The following is a 19,067-nucleotide window of genomic DNA, read 5'->3' as shown; positions in this document are numbered from 1 at the left end:
TTTCGGTCACTCTCCCTTTAAGGAGGTTGGTCCGAGGAGGCGGAAAATGACGGCACGCGTGAGGGGGCAGAAAAAAGAGTTCTATTGAATGAGACCAACTGTTTTTTTTCGGTCACTCTCCCTTTAAGGGGGCTGTGTGAATGGGGAGGAAATTAACGGCACTGCGTGCCCGTCAAAGAGTTCTATCGAATGAGACAAACTTGTTTTTTTTTCGGTAACTCTCCCTTTAAGGGGGTTGGTCGGAAGGGGCGGAAATTAACGGCACGCGTGAGGGGGCGGAAAAAAGAGTTCTATCAAATGAGACCAACTGTTTTTTTCGGTCACTCTCCCTTTAAAGAGGTTGGTTGGAGGAGGCGAAAATTAACGGCACGCGTGAGGGGGCAGAAAAAAGAGTTCTATCGAATAAGACCAACTTGTTTTTTTTCGGTCACTCTCCCTTTAAGGGGGTTGGTTGGAGGGGGCGGAAATAAACGGCACTTTGTGCGCGTCAAAGAGTTCTATCGAATAAGACCAACTTGTTTTTTTCGGTCACTCTCCCTTTAAGGGGGCTGGTTGGAGGAGGCGGAAAATAACGGCACGCGTGAGGGGGCAGAAAAAAGAGTTCTATCGAATGAGACCAACTGTTTTTTTCGATCACTCTCCCTTTAATGGGGTTGGTCGGAAGGGGCGGAAATTAACGGCACGCGTGAGGGGGCAGAAAAAAGAGTTCTATCGAATGAGACAAACTTGTTTTTTTTCGGTAACTCTCCCTTTAAGGGGGTTGGTCGGAAGGGGCGGAAATTAACGGCACGCGTGAGGGGGCGGAAAAAAGAGTTCTATCGAATGAGACCAACTGTTTTTTTCGGTCACTCTCCCTTTAAGGGGGTTGGTTGGAGGGGGCGGAAATAAACGGCGCTTTGTGCGCGTCAAAGAGTTCTATCGAATAAGACCAACTTGTTTTTTTCGGTCACTCTCCCTTTAAGGGGGCTGGTTGGATGGGGCGGAAATTAACGGCACTGCGTGCGCGTCAAAGAGTTCTATCGAATGAGACAAACTTGTTTTTTTTTCGGTAACTCTCCCTTTAAGGGGGCTGGTCGGATGGGGCGGAGATTAACGGCACTGCGTGCGCGTCAAAGAGTTCTATCGAAGGAGTCAAACTTTTTTTTCGGTAACTCTCCCTTTAAGGGGGTTGGTCGGAAGGGGCGGAAATTAACGGCACGCGTGAGGGGGCGGAAAAAAGAGTTCTATCGAATGAGACCAACTGTTTTTTTCGGTCACTCTCCCTTTAAGGGGGTTGGTTGGAGGGGGCGGAAATAAACGGCACTTTGTGCGCGTCAAAGAGTTCTATCGAATGAGACAAACTGTTTTTTTTTCCGGTAACTCTCCCTTTAAGGGGGTTGGTCGGAAAGGGCAGAAATTAACGGCACGCGTGAGGGGGCAGAAAAAAGAGTTCTATCGAATGAGACCAACTGTTTTTTTTCGGTCACTCTCTCCTTAAGGAGGTTGGTCGGAGGAGGCGGAAAATAACGGCACGCGTGAGGGGGCAGAAAAAAGAGTTCTATTGAATGAGACCAACTGTTTTTTTCGGTCACTCTCCCTTTAATGGGGTTGGTTGGAGGGGGCGGAAATAAACGGCACTTTGTGCGCGTCAAAGAGTTCTATCGAATAAGACCAACTGGTTTTTTTCGGTCACTCTCCCTTTAAGGGGGTTGGTCGGAAAGGGCAGGAATTAACGGCACGCGTGAGGGGGCAGAAAAAAGAGTTCTTTCGAATGAGACCAACTGTTTTTTTCGGTCACTCTCCCTTTAAGGAGGTTGGTCGGAGGAGGCGGAAAATAACGGCACGCGTGAGGGGGCAGAAAAAAGAGTTCTATCGAATGAGACCAACTGTTTTTTTTCGGTCACTCTCCCTTTAAGGGGGTTGGTCGGAGGGGGCGGAAATAAACGGCACTGCATGTGCGTCAAAGAGTTCTATCGAATGAGACCAACTTGTTTTTTTCGGTCACTCTCCCTTTAAGGAGGTTGGTCGGAGGAGGCGGAAAATAACGGCACGCGTGAGGGGGCAGAAAAAAGAGTTCTATCGAATGAGACCAACTGTTTTTTTCGGTCACTCTCCCTTTAAGGAGGTTGGTCGGAGGAGGCGGAAAATAACGGCACTTTGTGCGCGTCAAAAAGTTCTATCGAATGAGACCAACTTGTTTTATTCGGTCACTCTCCCTTTAAAGAGGTTGGTTGGAGGAGGCGGAAAATAACGGCACGCGTGAGGGGGCAGAAAAAAGAGTTCTATCGAATGAGACCAACTGTTTTTTTTCGGTCACTCTCCCTTTAATGGGTTTGGTCGGATGGGGTGGAAATTAACGGCACTGCGTGCGCGTCAAAGAGTTCTATCGAATAAGACAAACTGTTTTTTTCGGTCACTCTCCCTTTAAGGGGGCTGGTTGGAGGAGGCGGAAAATAACGGCACGCGTGAGGGGGCAGAAAAAAGAGTTCTATCGAATGAGACCAACTGTTTTTTTCGATCACTCTCCCTTTAATGGGGTTGGTCGGAAGGGGCGGAAATTAACGGCACGCGTGAGGGGGCAGAAAAAAGAGTTCTATCGAATGAGACAAACTTGTTTTTTTTCGGTAACTCTCCCTTTAAGGGGGTTGGTCGGAAGGGGCGGAAATTAACGGCACGCGTGAGGGGGCGGAAAAAAGAGTTCTATCGAATGAGACCAACTGTTTTTTTCGGTCACTCTCCCTTTAAGGGGGTTGGTTGGAGGGGGCGGAAATAAACGGCGCTTTGTGCGCGTCAAAGAGTTCTATCGAATAAGACCAACTTGTTTTTTTCGGTCACTCTCCCTTTAAGGGGGCTGGTTGGATGGGGCGGAAATTAACGGCACTGCGTGCGCGTCAAAGAGTTCTATCGAATGAGACAAACTTGTTTTTTTTTCGGTAACTCTCCCTTTAAGGGGGCTGGTCGGATGGGGCGGAGATTAACGGCACTGCGTGCGCGTCAAAGAGTTCTATCGAAGGAGACAAACTTTTTTTTCGGTAACTCTCCCTTTAAGGGGGTTGGTCGGAAGGGGCGGAAATTAACGGCACGCGTGAGGGGGCGGAAAAAAGAGTTCTATCGAATGAGACCAACTGTTTTTTTCGGTCACTCTCCCTTTAAGGGGGTTGGTTGGAGGGGGCGGAAATAAACGGCACTTTGTGCGCGTCAAAGAGTTCTATCGAATGAGACAAACTGTTTTTTTTTCCGGTAACTCTCCCTTTAAGGGGGTTGGTCGGAAAGGGCAGAAATTAACGGCACTTTGTGCGCGTCAAAAAGTTCTATCGAATGAGACCAACTTGTTTTATTCGGTCACTCTCCCTTTAAAGAGGTTGGTTGGAGGAGGCGGAAAATAACGGCACGCGTGAGGGGGCAGAAAAAAGAGTTCTATCGAATGAGACCAACTGTTTTTTTTCGGTCACTCTCCCTTTAATGGGTTTGGTCGGATGGGGTGGAAATTAACGGCACTGCGTGCGCGTCAAAGAGTTCTATCGAATAAGACAAACTGTTTTTTTCGGTCACTCTCCCTTTAAGGGGGCTGGTTGGAGGAGGCGGAAAATAACGGCACGCGTGAGGGGGCAGAAAAAAGAGTTCTATCGAATGAGACCAACTGTTTTTTTCGGTCACTCTCCCTTTAAGGGGGTTGGTCGGAAGGGGCGGAAATTAACGGCACGCGTGAGGGGGCGGAAAAAAGAGTTCTATCGAATGAGACCAACTGTTTTTTTCGGTCACTCTCCCTTTAAGGGGGTTGGTTGGAGGGGGCGGAAATAAACGGCACTTTGTGCGCGTCAAAGAGTTCTATCGAATGAGACAAACTGTTTTTTTTTCCGGTAACTCTCCCTTTAAGGGGGTTGGTCGGAAAGGGCAGAAATTAACGGCACGCGTGAGGGGGCAGAAAAAAGAGTTCTATCGAATGAGACCAACTGTTTTTTTTCGGTCACTCTCTCCTTAAGGAGGTTGGTCGGAGGAGGCGGAAAATAACGGCACGCGTGAGGGGGCAGAAAAAAGAGTTCTATTGAATGAGACCAACTGTTTTTTTCGGTCACTCTCCCTTTAATGGGGTTGGTTGGAGGGGGCGGAAATAAACGGCACTTTGTGCGCGTCAAAGAGTTCTATCGAATAAGACCAACTGGTTTTTTTCGGTCACTCTCCCTTTAAGGGGGTTGGTCGGAAAGGGCAGGAATTAACGGCACGCGTGAGGGGGCAGAAAAAAGAGTTCTTTCGAATGAGACCAACTGTTTTTTTCGGTCACTCTCCCTTTAAGGAGGTTGGTCGGAGGAGGCGGAAAATAACGGCACGCGTGAGGGGGCAGAAAAAAGAGTTCTATCGAATGAGACCAACTGTTTTTTTTCGGTCACTCTCCCTTTAAGGGGGTTGGTCGGAGGGGGCGGAAATAAACGGCACTGCATGTGCGTCAAAGAGTTCTATCGAATGAGACCAACTTGTTTTTTTCGGTCACTCTCCCTTTAAGGAGGTTGGTCGGAGGAGGCGGAAAATAACGGCACGCGTGAGGGGGCAGAAAAAAGAGTTCTATCGAATGAGACCAACTGTTTTTTTCGGTCACTCTCCCTTTAAGGAGGTTGGTCGGAGGAGGCGGAAAATAACGGCACTTTGTGCGCGTCAAAAAGTTCTATCGAATGAGACCAACTTGTTTTATTCGGTCACTCTCCCTTTAAAGAGGTTGGTTGGAGGAGGCGGAAAATAACGGCACGCGTGAGGGGGCAGAAAAAAGAGTTCTATCGAATGAGACCAACTGTTTTTTTTCGGTCACTCTCCCTTTAATGGGTTTGGTCGGATGGGGTGGAAATTAACGGCACTGCGTGCGCGTCAAAGAGTTCTATCGAATAAGACAAACTGTTTTTTTTCGGTAACTCTCCCTTTAAGGGGGTTGGTCGGAAGGGGCGGAAATTAACGGCACGCGTGAGGGGGCGGAAAAAAGAGTTCTATAAAATGAGACCAACTGTTTTTTTCGGTCACTCTCCCTTTAATGGGGTTGGTCGGAAGGGGCGGAAATTAACGGCACGCGTGAGGGGGCAGAAAAAAGAGTTCTATCGAATGAGACCAACTTGTTTTTTTCGGTCACTCTCCCTTTAATGGGGTTGGTCGGAAGGGGCGGAAATTAACGGCACGCGTGAGGGGGCAGAAAAAAGAGTTCTATCGAATGAGACCAACTGTTTTTTTCCGGTAACTCTCCCTTTAAGGGGGTTGGTTGGAGGGGGCGGAAATAAACGGCACTTTGTGCGCGTCAAAGAGTTCTATCGAATAAGACCAACTTGTTTTTTTCCGGTCACTCTCCCTTTAAGGGGGTTGGTCGGAAGGGGTGGAAAATTAACGGCACGCGTGAGGGGGCGGAAAAAAGAGTTCTATCGAAGGAGACCAACTGTTTTTTTCGGTCACTCTCCTTTTAAGGGGGTTGGTTGGAGGGGGCGGAAATAAACGGCACTTTGTGCGCGTCAAAGAGTTCTATCGAATAAGACCAACTTGTTTTTTTTCGGTCACTCTCCCTTTAAGGGGGCTGGTCGGATGGGGCGGAAATTAACGGCACTGCGTGCGCGTCAAAGAGTTCTATCGAATGAGACAAACTTGTTTTTTATTCGGTAACTCTCCCTTTAAGGGGGTTTGTCGGAAGCTGCGGAAATTAACGGCACGTGTGAGTGGGCGGAAAAAAGAGTTCTATCGAATGAGACAAACTGTTTTTTTTCTCGGTAACTCTCCCTTTAAGGGAGTTGGTCGGAGGGGGCGGAAATTAACGGCACGGGTGAGGGGGCGGAAAAAAAGAGTTCTATCGAATGAGACCAACCCGCCCACCCTCAGGAGACCCGGGTTTAATTCAAACTTCCCGCCAAACTAACTGCTCGATGAAATATTCAAACAAAACAATGCGCCGAAATTTTCGGACAAGAGTGACATCTCTGGACCACCTATAAAAGTGCTCAAGGCTAATAGTTCAAGCAACATTTTCGAAGAGGACGGCGTTGCTCAGTTGAATAAAGCTCGGTTTTGGAGACTACGCGGTCAGAAATCTCGGTTCGAATCCCGGTGTCGTCAATATTATAAATTTTTTTCGTAGCTCCATCTACCGTGTCGTCGCTTAACGACATTCCGTCCATAGCAATAAAGTAACTTCGAATATTTATGGAATGTGAAAGTAAAAACGAGATTATGCCCTCTAAAGCTTGTTTTCCACTAGCGCGCGTCATAATGTTATTTTCTTTACGCGCGTTAAAACGTTTGAACGTATCAAAGCTGAGAAACGCGTCGTTGCGCGCGCCAGTGGAAAACAAGCTTTACACATTAATGGGTCTAGAGGAAAAACTATTCAAAGAAGAAAAAAATCTGAAAACCACATTGGATTCCTGGGATTTCAAACATTTATTTATATCGATCATTACAACTATAATTAAGTCCTAATTATTTTAAAACCCAAATCGGTAAATAGGTTAGCTAATTTACACGTAGCTCGTCATATCGCCGGTTAAATTTCCGTTTAACTTAAGGACTTTGGCGGGCAAAAGCGACATAAGACCCAAAAGTGTGTCCGAAAGGTAAATAGTTCAGTGGGGGCTTCTTGAACTAAGGGGAATGAACTGGGATCGGGCTGTAAGAGTGGCGTACTAGCTACGTCATATAAAAGTTGATATTTTCTCCACTCCAGCGCCGCCGTGTGAGGCGTTTTAGAACGTATGTCTACGGGCGAGTAAAGGCGGATGCACACATACGGTTGTGAGCGAGTTACTCGCGAAATATTCGCGCACAATTCGCGCGAAAACCATACACACGTGGCTTCGTCCGTCGCGTGCGCTTAACAGAAATCTGGATTCATATATTTCATACCGAACAAATTCATTTCTACACCAATGGAATTCCATGAGTTCGCTTTTGACATCTTGATGGTAGAATAATTTATGATTTATGTTATATAAACGTTTTCTAGTAATTTAAGTTATTTTTACATTTTCTAGTAATTTAAGTTATTTTTACATTTTCTATTAATTTAATTTCTTTTTACATTTTCTATTAATTTAATTTCTTTTTACATTTTCTATTAATTTAATTTATATGTACATTTTCTATTAATTTAATTTATTTTTACATTTTCTATTAATTTAATTTCTTTTTACATTTGTTTTCGATAAAAACCGACATAACCACTACACGTGCTTAGCTCCAAACAATCATGAAACAACAAGAGAAAAGATTGCATCATGAACGCGACCATTCTATTGGCTAGCTCGGGTGAGACGAGCGAGGGTCGCGCGTGAAAATAGAAATAAATCCTATTCCCGGCGACGCTTCGCATGTTCGCTGGCGAGACCGATATTTTTCCACGGCGCATGCGTTCGCGCGACATTTGCGAGCGAAATTCGCTCGCGACCGTATGTGTGCATCCACCTTTAATCGAAGAGAGAAAATCGCGCCAGACCATAGACCAAATATATTTTTGCTAGTACTATTCCAACTAGTAGGTTATGTAGTCTATAGTAAGACTAGCTCTCAGTAAATATTTTTGTGTTACGAGAAATTACGAAACGAGGTAAAGCAGGACGCAATAAGATAAATATTGTTGTTTTGACAATAATAGTGATAAATTTATTTAAGTAAACCGATTTTGATATTTTAAAAGAAGTGAGTAAAGTTATTATTTTCGAGTGACTTGTTCACTGTCGGGTGCTGCTTTGAGAAACCGAAGCAATATTAGACAAACAAAAATTTATATTATCAAACTTAAAGCAAGTGGCGGCTTGTCGTGAAGTAGCTCTTTTTTAAGTAGATGTCGCTAGCGTCGAAATTAAAAAGGTGGTACTGATAAGTACCCCTCTCGTTGATTGGATCTTTTGTAAATTGGTCAATAACATAAATTACAGCAATTATAAACAAAATTGTTACATGGGATATATAATTTAGATTGAAGTTCACAAAATAGAGTTTAATTTGAACAACTATAATACTTTACAATGGCTTTCTGACGACAGTATCATTTGGCTATTTCGAATTTTAGCTTCTTTTGTCATAAATAGATGGCACCACGTTCTCCAGTAAAGTCGCGTTTTTCGAAGGATCGGATAGATTCCTGGCCGTCTCTAATAGAGTAGTAGCACTCCGTAGCTTTAGCCATGGCCGCCATTTTGGTCGCAAATTTTTTATCTATAGGAAAGAGCATGGGTGACGTACTAGAACGTCACAGTGCCATTACTCTATTACAGGGGCCTTTTTATAATACAGTTGGCAATGATAGAGCCGCCACTTGCTTTAAATATTTTTAGCTCTCATTTGGTTTTTAAAAATTCATGAATAAATTTCAATGTTTTTTTAGTTTTTATATAATTGTTTATTAAGTTTTTATTTTCATTTAATCTCTTATTTCTACAGACGTGCAATCGAGGGGTCAGACATTTCCTTCTTTGGTGTACGGGATTTTGGATTTTTTATTATGGATTTGTCATAGGAGCGAAATTCTTGGATTTTGGATTTGTGGATTTTTTTCTAAAATTTTGTATGGGATTTGGCCAAATGACCGACTCCTCGCTTGTAACGCTAGCACTGATTTAAAAAAGGGGCGTATATTATACAAAAACCAGTTCTCTAGACTTGAACTTGTACGGCTAGGAAGGAACAGATATTCAAATAGTGACGGAATTCCTGTTACTTCACAAAACAGAATTTGGTGTTAAACATTTTTGCAGGTGAATCAGATTGTTGAAGAACTACACAGGGCCGTGCTTAGGGGGGGGGGGGGGCGAGCCGGGCCGTCGCCCAGAGCCGCTAAAATTTACCATAGGGATGTATAGTCTTCCCTAGAGCTCGGCGAAACAGATAAATTAACCGCTAAAATTACGATTAACTGTTTATTCGTGGGTATTATCCAGACTAAAAAGCAATTTAACATGTAAAAATAATAGATTTTTTCGGGTAATTTGTGGATAAATGTGTGTTTTGGATAAAAATAAATAAAGTTATTAATTTTTATCCAAACGCCGAGCTCTATACCGGAGGGCCGCTACACTCAGTTTAACCCATGCATTTCGCCCGGGGCCGCGAGACCTCTAAGCACGGCAATGGAACTACAGAAGGCGTCAAAAGGGGGCTGGGCCACGACTGCAATCAAAGCTACAAAATAGGCGATATTATAAAGTCAGATATGCTTGCTCAACTTGTTAAAATGGGATAACGAAATAGTACAGTTAAAGCCTACGGATGAATTCATAGGCTCTTTGGTGGGAAAGCTAATGGAAGCATAGTGGAAGGTGGCCTCTCCCATAAAAACTTTATTATATCGCCTATTGGTCAAAGAGGTTCAGATCCGGAAATTATCCGTGTCTACGCCACGTGTGGTCGTAATCGATGTGTCATTTCAATTTGTGAAATGAAAATAACATGAATCTTTTAATGAGAATTAATGTTTAGGTTTCGTTCGGATACAAGGTATATAACTGCGCGATGGGGCAGGTGAGGAGGGGGGGGGGGCGCAAATTTGGGTGTTTGACCATGGGCGCCAAATATCCTCGTTACCCCACAGACTTTGTACCCTGATTACTGATTTCCGAACAACATTCGGTGATTTCCACTAGTTTCCGAGTTATTCTTAAGCAATTTCCCGTGATAACCTAGGATTTGTACACCTGATTACTACCCCCCTCGCCTGATAGTTTCCACCGCGCATTCGGCTTTCCCGAGGGAGTTTCTCCTATAGATATTTTAGAAAGGGTCTTCGGATTTAAGAAATGTTCAGTTTCTTACTTTTCAATTTGAAAAAGAAGTAATATTTTGGGTTTTTGGAGGTCATTTTCGAATTTATTTTTATGATATTTTGAGGTTATTTTCAGGATATTTGGCGCTCATTATCATTTTAAAAACATTTTGGATATTCAAGGTTATACTTATGATATTTTGAGACCCTTTTGAAGATAATTTTGAGTTCTGAAAATCTTCACTTTGGCTTCAGCCTACCTTTAAGGGCGCCGCTGCATGCTACTCATTCCTCTCTCAAGGGTGCTTAAATGGTCGATCTTGACCTTCAAAATGTTGATCTAGAAAATATACTGAATTCTTATAATAAGAAATAACTATAATGAATATGGTGATATCGACCTTAAGAATAGTTATCTCGACCTTGAGAATAGTAATCTCGACCTTGAGAATAGTAATCTCGACCTTGAGAATAGTAATCTCGACCTTGGGAATAGTAATCTCGACCTTGAGAATAGTATTCTGGACCTTGAGAATAGTAATCTCGACCTTGAGAATCGTAATCTCGACCTTGAGGATAGTAATCTCGACCTTGAGAATAGTAATCTGGACCTTGAGAATAGTAATCTCGACCTTGAGAATCGTAATCTTGACCTTGAGAATAGTAATCTCGACCTTGAGAATAGTAATCTGGACCTTGAGAATAGTAATCTCGACCTTGATAATAGTAATCTGGACCTTGAGAATAGTAATCTCGACCTTGAGAATAGTAATCTCGTACGTCAAAAGGCGATTTTTGGGATCGCCAACGTCGTCCGTTCTGCCCAATTAGTTTCAAACGCAGATTATTTGAGAATAAAAATATTTAAATATTAAAAAAGGTTTTCAGTAATAATTTCAATACTGGTAAAAAATCGAAAACTTATAATTATTTCTAATGGAAATAAAGGTTGAAAGACACTGTCGAAACTCCTAAAAAGGAAATATGAGTAAGTCGATTTACTAGGTTTTGGAATTTAGCAAGTGATTTACTAGTTACTATAAAATTTTAAAAATTATAAAAAGGGGCCTACTTTTTAAAAATATATTAGCCTTACCTCCTAAAATTCACTGCACAAACATACGAGGCCAAAAATAAACAAACAGTGGCAACCACAAGTCGATAATTTGATACTCCGATCTTAAGAAATTCCAGGTAACAAAAATATTTATTTAGCCGAATTGTCGTTGATTTTAGACCTAAATAAACTGAAGGCAATAATTTATTTTTTTAACAAAAAATTCCAAACCAGATATTTTTATGATGAAATTTTGATGCCTCAAGATCGAAGCGTATTAAAAGGCAGTGATTCCGCTGACGAAAATCAGTCTTCTGTTGGCTATCAAGCTGATCTTTCATCGTTTACGTTGATATCCGTAAGTATATAAACTTAAATCATATAGGAGATTTTTTTCGTAACAGACTTTTGCGGTTTAATTCTTTTCATGCTAGGGAGTACTCTAGATTCAAAATCGGGTGAAATGGCTCTAACAGCGCGTCCGCTCAACAACAAGGAAAATGTGTCCGGCAAGACCGGCTTTGTCGTCATAGGCAAAGGTATTGAAGTCCAGAAGAGGCCAGCCTTGTCACTAATTATCGCGAACAAAACGTCACCGAAAAATGGACTAAAAAGGTCAAACAGCCTTCGTTCTCAAGTGTTGGTGAAAGAAGCATCAAAAGCGTCGCGTATTCCGAAAAAGACGACGACGACGACATTAGGAGCTACCACCGACATTTCGAAGACCATTTCTGCCACGACCATTCATGAGGAGAATTCCGGGGTCTCTACCGTTCTTGAAGAGCCAGAACCAGTAATCCGTGCCTTCTCCTCTAGAGATCTGCCAGACAATATCGAAAATATAGACAGTGATGGTACCAATATTATGTTATGCACGCCGTACGCGTCCGAAATATACGAGTACTTGAGAGAAATAGAAAGCAATTTTCCAATTCACGAGTCCTTCATGGATAACCAGAAGCACGTGACTATGCGTATGAGGAATATATTGATCGACTGGATAGTGCAGGTAAGAATTCTAAGTCATTTATTCGTATGTTCAACCCCATTACTTACCTAACACTTATTTATCGTTCACAGGTGCACGATCGATTTGATTTAACAATTGAGACTCTGTATTTGAGCGTGGCTATTATCGACCGGTTTCTTCAAAAGGAGGTGATCGCCAAGGATCAGTTTCAGTTGCTCGGTATCACGGCCTTGCTCGTGGCGGCGAAGTACGAGGAGATGTACTATCCACAGATTGAGGAACTGGTGTACGTCACTGACAAGGCGTATACCAAGAAACAAGTACTGGAAATGGAGATCAACCTCCTGGTTGCTATGGACTTCACGGTTGGACGACCTCTACCCATTCACTTCTTACGACGGATCTCGAGGGCGGCCAACACCGACCTGAGGACCCACGCCACGGCCAAGTACTACATGGAGCTCTCCTTAATCGACAAAGACCTTGTCTGCCAGAACCCGTCCATCATCGCGGCGGCGTCTTTCTACTTGGCCAATAAAGTGATTGGGCAGGATGGCATTTGGAACGATCAACTCGTTCATTACTCCGGGTATCAAGAAGCTGATTTAATGCCGGTGGTTCGAAGGCTTTGCGTTTCCCTATTGGCCATCGATACCAGTAAGAACAAGGCCATTCCTCGTAAGTACGGCGACAAGAAGCGAATGCGCGTCACTAACTCTACGGAACTATATTTAACAACAATTCGCCGTTTAGCGAAGGTTTACTAATAGGTCTTAAAATGATTTGTTAACTTTTGTAAATATGTAACTATGTATATTATATTAAATGTGACATCTTTCTGAGAAAATAAATTGATGCTTTTTACGAAATTTTTTGTCAAATTTAAATAATTCAATTTGGAAAGTACGCGTGTCATTGGTGCTTGCGACCACGGTAACTTTCAAACATCAAATTAATCAAACCACAAAATGAGTTTATAAATTCAATTTGTAAATGGTAAAACAGAGGTTCATTTTAAGACGGATTTAAGCGATTTCCCAGTGCATTCAGACCGCAACTTAGACCTAACGTGTATTAACGGTGACTAAATAAAATTTCAATCCTGGAAACGTCGCGCGACAGTCCTGTCCATAGCGTCGGCTTCTAAGAGGAAACAGCGGCAGTTAATAGTTCAATGTGAATCCGCCTGTGTCACTAGTTACCTACGCCAAATATATGAGTTTTACTCTAATGGTACAGTTTCAGTAGATTTTCTACATAGTTTTCTCAAGACACTTGGGTTACCTTTAAAGGAATAATTCCACTTCAATCCGATAATACTGAACCAAGAAAGATTTTGAATATATAATTGTTTATTATTTCTTAAGATTTTAGTTGATATAATTAAGTAATATTAAGAAAAATCTAAACTTGTTCGTTTAACGGTGTCAATTAGGTCAGTCTGTTAGATGGCGCCAGGTGTTCCATGGTTTAAATTTTATAAAGCATCAAATCGGTACGGAAATTCTAAACGAGAGGATGTGTGAAATTCATTTCTTCGTCCGTATTTTACTCACCCAACTGAAGATGGCGCTACTGTAGGTTAATGCAAATTTTATTGTTAATTTTCGTATTAATAATTAAATTGAACTGTGGATATATATACTTTTTCTGAATCAGAAAATGAAACTCTATAAATTAAATTGGAAAATTGTAGCGATATCTCTCAATAACTGCGGTGTAGGACACCAATGCTCGCGACTATGCCGCATATTTAATGTTTTCAAAATCTCACATGGTTTCTAGAGCTTTTAGTTCCACATTTAGATGTAAGTGGAACTATTGATTTCTTTGAAGTGTAGAAGTGGAAGTCAGAAGCTCCGCCAGGATTTTTTCGCGAGTAGGCACTGCACGATTAAAAGGCCCCCCCCATTTCGTTGATATTTAAAGCAACTGTCGGCTCTATCATTGCCACATGTATTATGAAAAGGCCCCTGTTATTAAAGATGGCCATGAATCTATCTGAATCTTCGAAAAAAATGACTTTCGTGGAGAGCGTGGAGCCATCTATTAATGGGAACGGAAGCTTAAATTCAAAATAGCGAAACAATAACGTCGCCAGAGAGCCATTATAGAGTATTATATTTAAACCACTTTACTCTACTTAGTGAACTTTAACCTAAATTATATATCCCATATAAAATATAGTGTAAACAATTACTATAATTGAAGTTATTGACAAATTTACAAACGCGAAGCATACTTTGAAGTCCCGCCTTTTGGGTCAAAATGTAGCTTCAGCATCTTGTTTTGATTTCGACGCTAGCGACATCTGTTGAAAAAAGAGCTACTTTACCTAGAGCCGACACTTGCTTTATTAATCAAAATATTTTATTTTATTTTATAATTTAAATAATATAATGATTGTTAAATAATTTTATAAACATTTAATTATTAAATAAATTATTTACAATTAAATATTATCGACTTTATTTTTAATCGAAGGCTCTTTTCTCAAATTTGCCAACTAATAATTGAGGCTTGTATCCTAAGTAGTTTGATAGATCACGCTTAATCGAAAAAGTGGCTTTCCTCCCCCATTGTTTTAATTCTGTTGGAATAATTGACACTCCTTTCGGATAAAGTATTTGCCACTGGAATGCGTAAAATAATTATGTAGTATTTGACAAGATCCTCAAAGCCATCTTGTATTGCTAATAAATAATTAAAGCAGTCAATCAGTGACGTTTCTCAAGTTTTTTTATTTAATTTTTGGCTATTATTATCTGTCCCTTTAACCAATGTAGATCGGATTGGAACCGGTTGTATATTTGAAAACAAGCTAGGTCCCTAGGACATCGTTTTTTAGAAGAAAAGTTTCCGGGTTTGGGTCAGATGCCATGAATGCTTTGAAAAGGCCATTGTTTTCTTATAGTGCAGTTTCCATTATTTATCAATTATTTCGAAGTAAGTGGTTCTCATCAACTCAATTAAGGTATTTGCTTCTATTGCTGCGCTTTCAGTAGTGGAAGTATTGATGCAATGTTTTAGTCTCCTGTTAGGTATTTTCTTCCGTTTGCGTAAACTAAGAACCGGTACACAGTGCCGAATTCCCCATAAGACTGAATAAGCTAAAACCTAGGGCCCACTAAGAGTAGGGGCCCACGCGTCACGAGGGAAAGGGGGATGTTGAAGGGTTTAGGGGCCCAAAGAAGCTCGAAGCCTAGGCACCCTGGCATGGGTTAATACGGCACTGCCGGGGCCTGAAAATGGCAGGATTCTGCCAACTTTCAGCTTCATTCCAAATTAAGTCAAACCGTTCAGATCTTCTTACACCTAAGCTAGCTACTGTAGCTTCACAAATAGCAACGTTAATATGACTTTAGATAATTTGTATTACCTAACACTTCATCTAAAGCCAAAATTTAAGTCAAGTTGCTGAAGCTATTTAATTGGGAAACATACACGCGACAAGTCTCAGCGTCTTCCTCGGGTTATCCGTTTTTAACCATATTCTGCAATGCTATAATTATGGAATCAAACCTATTTAAAGGACCTTTTCTCTCGCTCCACCATCTAGTGTCCCGGCTTTGGTGCATTTTCAGAATTATATCATAACCCTGATCTTTCTGGGACTCTTCAAAACATTCGCATCTAATAACTGAATTGCTTTGAAAGTTGTAGATACGTTGGCGCTCCTAAGGAGTGACCAAGTTTGAAATACGGGACTTCAAAGGATTTTAAGGAACGCGTCAAGGAAGGGGTGGTAATGGCGGCGCTACACTCAGGCTAAGTAGGCTATAGCCTATGCCAAATTTTTTGTAGCCTATGTAGCCTATAAAGGGGGCCCAAAAATGATTCTCAGGATACTTTACAATTATAAATATTATCTGGCCCCTCAATCGCAGGCTTCAATTTAAGCTGTAAAATAAATAGCGCCTATATATTTTCTAAACTTTTCTAGCCTAATTATAATAACTTTTAAAATAAAAAGTTTTTTGAATCTTTGTTTGAATTAATTTCATCTGGGGTGTGATTCTACTCTTATCGTTAAAATTTTTACGAAACTAAAAAGACAATTTCAATTAGTGTAGAATCGCTCGTCCCTGAACTATTTATGGGGGCCCCCCAAAACCTTCTATAGCCTAGTCATATAAATTGAATTTTGTATCCATGGTTAAAATTTTTTTATAATAAAATTAAAATAACACGACTGATACTTCATGGCTTTAAAATTTTTAATGTTATAAACCTGAATAAAGTCTTAGCGCCCACGAGGGAGAATTTTTAACAAATAATGTATTTTCTAAAGGTTTATCATCTTTTTAAATACAAAAACCGTGTAATACATTAATTTGCATGTAGATGCTTCAAATATTAGAAGCCCCTTAAGGCACATTTCCAAATTTGGAGGCCCCCAAAGTAGGTCTGAAATATTTCAACGTAGGCACGTGCCTACTTGTGCCTACTGCTGGCGGGGTTCACTGGTGGAATGAGCAGTGGCAGTAGTAGTGGTGGTGCTACTATGCAACTCCTTTCATAACATTTCATCAGGGTTTCGTATCAACCTCAATCTATTTTCAAAATGCTTATTAGGTTTCTCGCTACCTGCAGAGCCAAGATTTGTCAGCTTAAACTATTTAACTACATTTAACGAAGCTTTTAATGTTACCCTTCTGAAGTTTCAGTGATTTTTTAAGCACTCTAATAAATATTTTCAATCAATGTCGTTCGTTTTTAATGACATTTATCTGGATCGTATCAACCGTTCAAACACAGTCTCGTCATTTTAAACTAATTAGGGGGATTTGGCCCCCTTTTTCGAAATTTCGGTGAACATTTACGCACCCATATTACTCATCTGTCTCCCCTCTGTCTCCCCTCTGTCTGCTATAAAATTCCCATCAACTTAACCTAACTAAGGGGGGAGGTTGGACTCTTTTAATATAACCCCACGATGTACGCACACTGCGTGAGTCCCGTTACTAATTCGAATAACGCAATCTGAGTAAGTGACTAAGCGAAATTGACCGGAAAATAGTCAATTTAAATAATTTTTTACAATGATGGTTTTAGCTTTGAGCTTGGGGGAATTGGAGCAAAAAATGGTCTCACTAATTATCTATAAATACATTTTTGTTCATATAAAATGTATTAAAAAATAATAAAAATTAGGGCTGTGCGAGTAATGGTTTTTGGCAATCGAGTCGGTTATCGAGTATCAAACATTTTTTCATCGAGTATTCGGGTCAAGTAATATTGATATCGATTCGAGTAATCGAGTACTTGATTAAGGGGAAACTTTCATTTATTCGAGTCGAGTAACTAAAAGAACCTCAAGTAATATTTTTAACGAGTCGGGTTATCGAGTACTTGATTAGGAGCTAGTTTTATTCAAGTAATTATGAAATTAAATTTAAATGGAGTATAAAGTAACTTTCAATGCTGAAAATTATTCCTTTCATTTAAATGATCCACAGTTTCTACAACTTTGTATTTACCGTTTATTGTCCCCCAAAATGTTGTAAAAACCCCTCTTTGAACTTTGAAGCATGGCAACGATGATAGAAAAAACTAATACTCGGCGAGTTTAGAGAGCAGCTTATTCGAGTAATCGGGTACCCGAATATGCAATTTTTTGGTACTCGGTAATCGACGAGTATTCTCCAATTTCTTATTCGAGGTCCAGTTCGAGTACTCGACCTCAAAAAAGGCCGAGTACTCGATGATGTTCTAGTACTCGCACAGCCCTAACAAAAGAGATTCTAGCCTAATAGTTGATTACACGAAATAAGCCATGGGTCATCCCAGCTATCCCAAAAGGTTTATCATTTTCTTAGTCGTAGAAGGATAGTTTGCAGAGCAGTAAGAAATAAAGGCATATAACGAAATATTTTATGTACTGAAAACCTGTTTTACTTAAATCTTTTTGAAAACATGATGTGAACTTATTAACTATCCTTAAAGTACCCGATATCATAGTATTTTATTATTTATCATTTTTACTTCCATCTATTTCGTCACTATCAAGAGGGGCTTCAGAAATATTTAAGGTGGCTCCTAAAACACTCCTTTGACAAGTTAAAACCGTCTTTAAAATGACAGAAAACGATATTTGCAGTATTTCGTCTTAATTTGTTAAACATCGTTTTGACGATATCGTAAGATGGCCATTTAGTTACTCTAATAACGGAGAAAAAGTGTGAATCGCACTGAATCTTTTCCGTGATGATCAGCCATTCAGCCGCGTATTTTTGAAGAGTTGGTGGTAGACTGGACACCAAAAGGTCCCGTGAAATGTGCATTTTTTATGTACTATGTGCTGAAATAGAAATATTGTTCTTCAATCTGAACCAATGCGTTTACATTTTGTTTTGACATATTTTACTTTTTCAAAGACAACCGATACTCTTCCAAAAAGCGTACATCTCGGTGCCCTTCAAATGTTTCTCTATTTTCTGGTCCATCTTCTTCTTTTGGTCCTCGGAAAAACTCTCCTTCCAATCACCAACGAGTCCTTTCCTGACCAACTTGAAGTCACCCATACTCTTTATCTGTTTTCGCCGCATGTAACCAATGGTGAACTTAAGTCCGCTGGATAACGGCAAACTGTCAACATCCGTCGACGGATTTAAGCACATGTCCCAAAAGACCCAGTGATTGCTGTCCACGCTTTTCTTCATATACTCGAAACTGGAATATCGAATCACGTCGTTCAATTTGTTGGCGTCTTCCAGTTGAGCTTTACATTTCGGACCGAGGAAAGCGGCTATTTCAGTGATGGCCTTTGCGACGTCATTCCTCATTTTTTCGTAATAGATAAACAAGACGTTAGGATCGTTGCGGTGTTCGTACCAGGAGAGCAGATGATCGAAGTAGTCCCCGTAATCGTTCTCCCCGTTCAAAAACAACTCGAAATAAATGTCGAAAGAGCCGTCGACGAAATCGTACATGGCCGTTCGTGAATGGTGGAAGAAGGACACTAGACAGTCCTTTGGGTTTCGGACAACAACTATGTACCTGGCTTCGCGCGAATAGGGAACGAGGTGGAACGGTAAATGCGTCTTCGCCAGTCGAGGCTCCTCCGAGGAGCTGAGGATATCTACGCCCGTCATCTCCAAATAGGGACACTTGGACATAAATTCTTCCACGTTGCCTGAGGGTTTGCAGTCGTTGAGAAGTAGTAAGGCAATTTGTTGAGTGAATGTGGTCCCCGATTTAGGGAAGGTAGCTACGAAGATGTCTCCTGGTCTCGGTTTGTGGCTCATCGTATCCTTCACCGCTTGATCCGAGAAAGCGCTCTGAACTCGTAAGCCGTTAACGAGCTTGTAATCAGGAATGCGTTTTCCATCCACTATCGGCAT

The 19,067-nt window shown here is 41.1% G+C and overlaps 2 protein-coding genes across 2 annotated transcripts; one reads left to right on the top strand and one right to left on the bottom strand.

The window, feature by feature from the left end:
- Positions 1 to 11,170: 11,170 nt before the first annotated feature.
- LOC149960254 (G2/mitotic-specific cyclin-B-like) lies at positions 11,171 to 12,593 on the top strand. The gene is made up of 2 exons (XM_090166610.1): positions 11,171 to 11,763; positions 11,835 to 12,593. The coding sequence occupies exons 1-2, from the start codon at positions 11,182 to 11,184 to the stop codon at positions 12,489 to 12,491; spliced, it is 1,239 nt and encodes a 412-aa protein (XP_090022736.1). The 5' UTR covers positions 11,171 to 11,181; the 3' UTR covers positions 12,492 to 12,593.
- Positions 12,594 to 18,095: 5,502 nt separating this feature from the next.
- Positions 18,096 to 19,067, bottom strand: LOC149960253 (sulfotransferase 1B1-like). Its single transcript, XM_090167425.1, has one exon. It carries the CDS (start codon positions 19,065 to 19,067, stop codon positions 18,096 to 18,098), a length of 972 nt encoding a protein of 323 aa, XP_090023551.1.

This window comes from Leiobunum rupestre, chromosome 2 (genome assembly GCF_980474605.1).
Source record: "Leiobunum rupestre chromosome 2, qqLeiRupe1.1.hap1, whole genome shotgun sequence".
NCBI classification, from domain to species: domain Eukaryota; kingdom Metazoa; phylum Arthropoda; class Arachnida; order Opiliones; family Sclerosomatidae; genus Leiobunum; species Leiobunum rupestre.
This window is presented reverse-complemented; position numbering and strand designations above follow the sequence as displayed.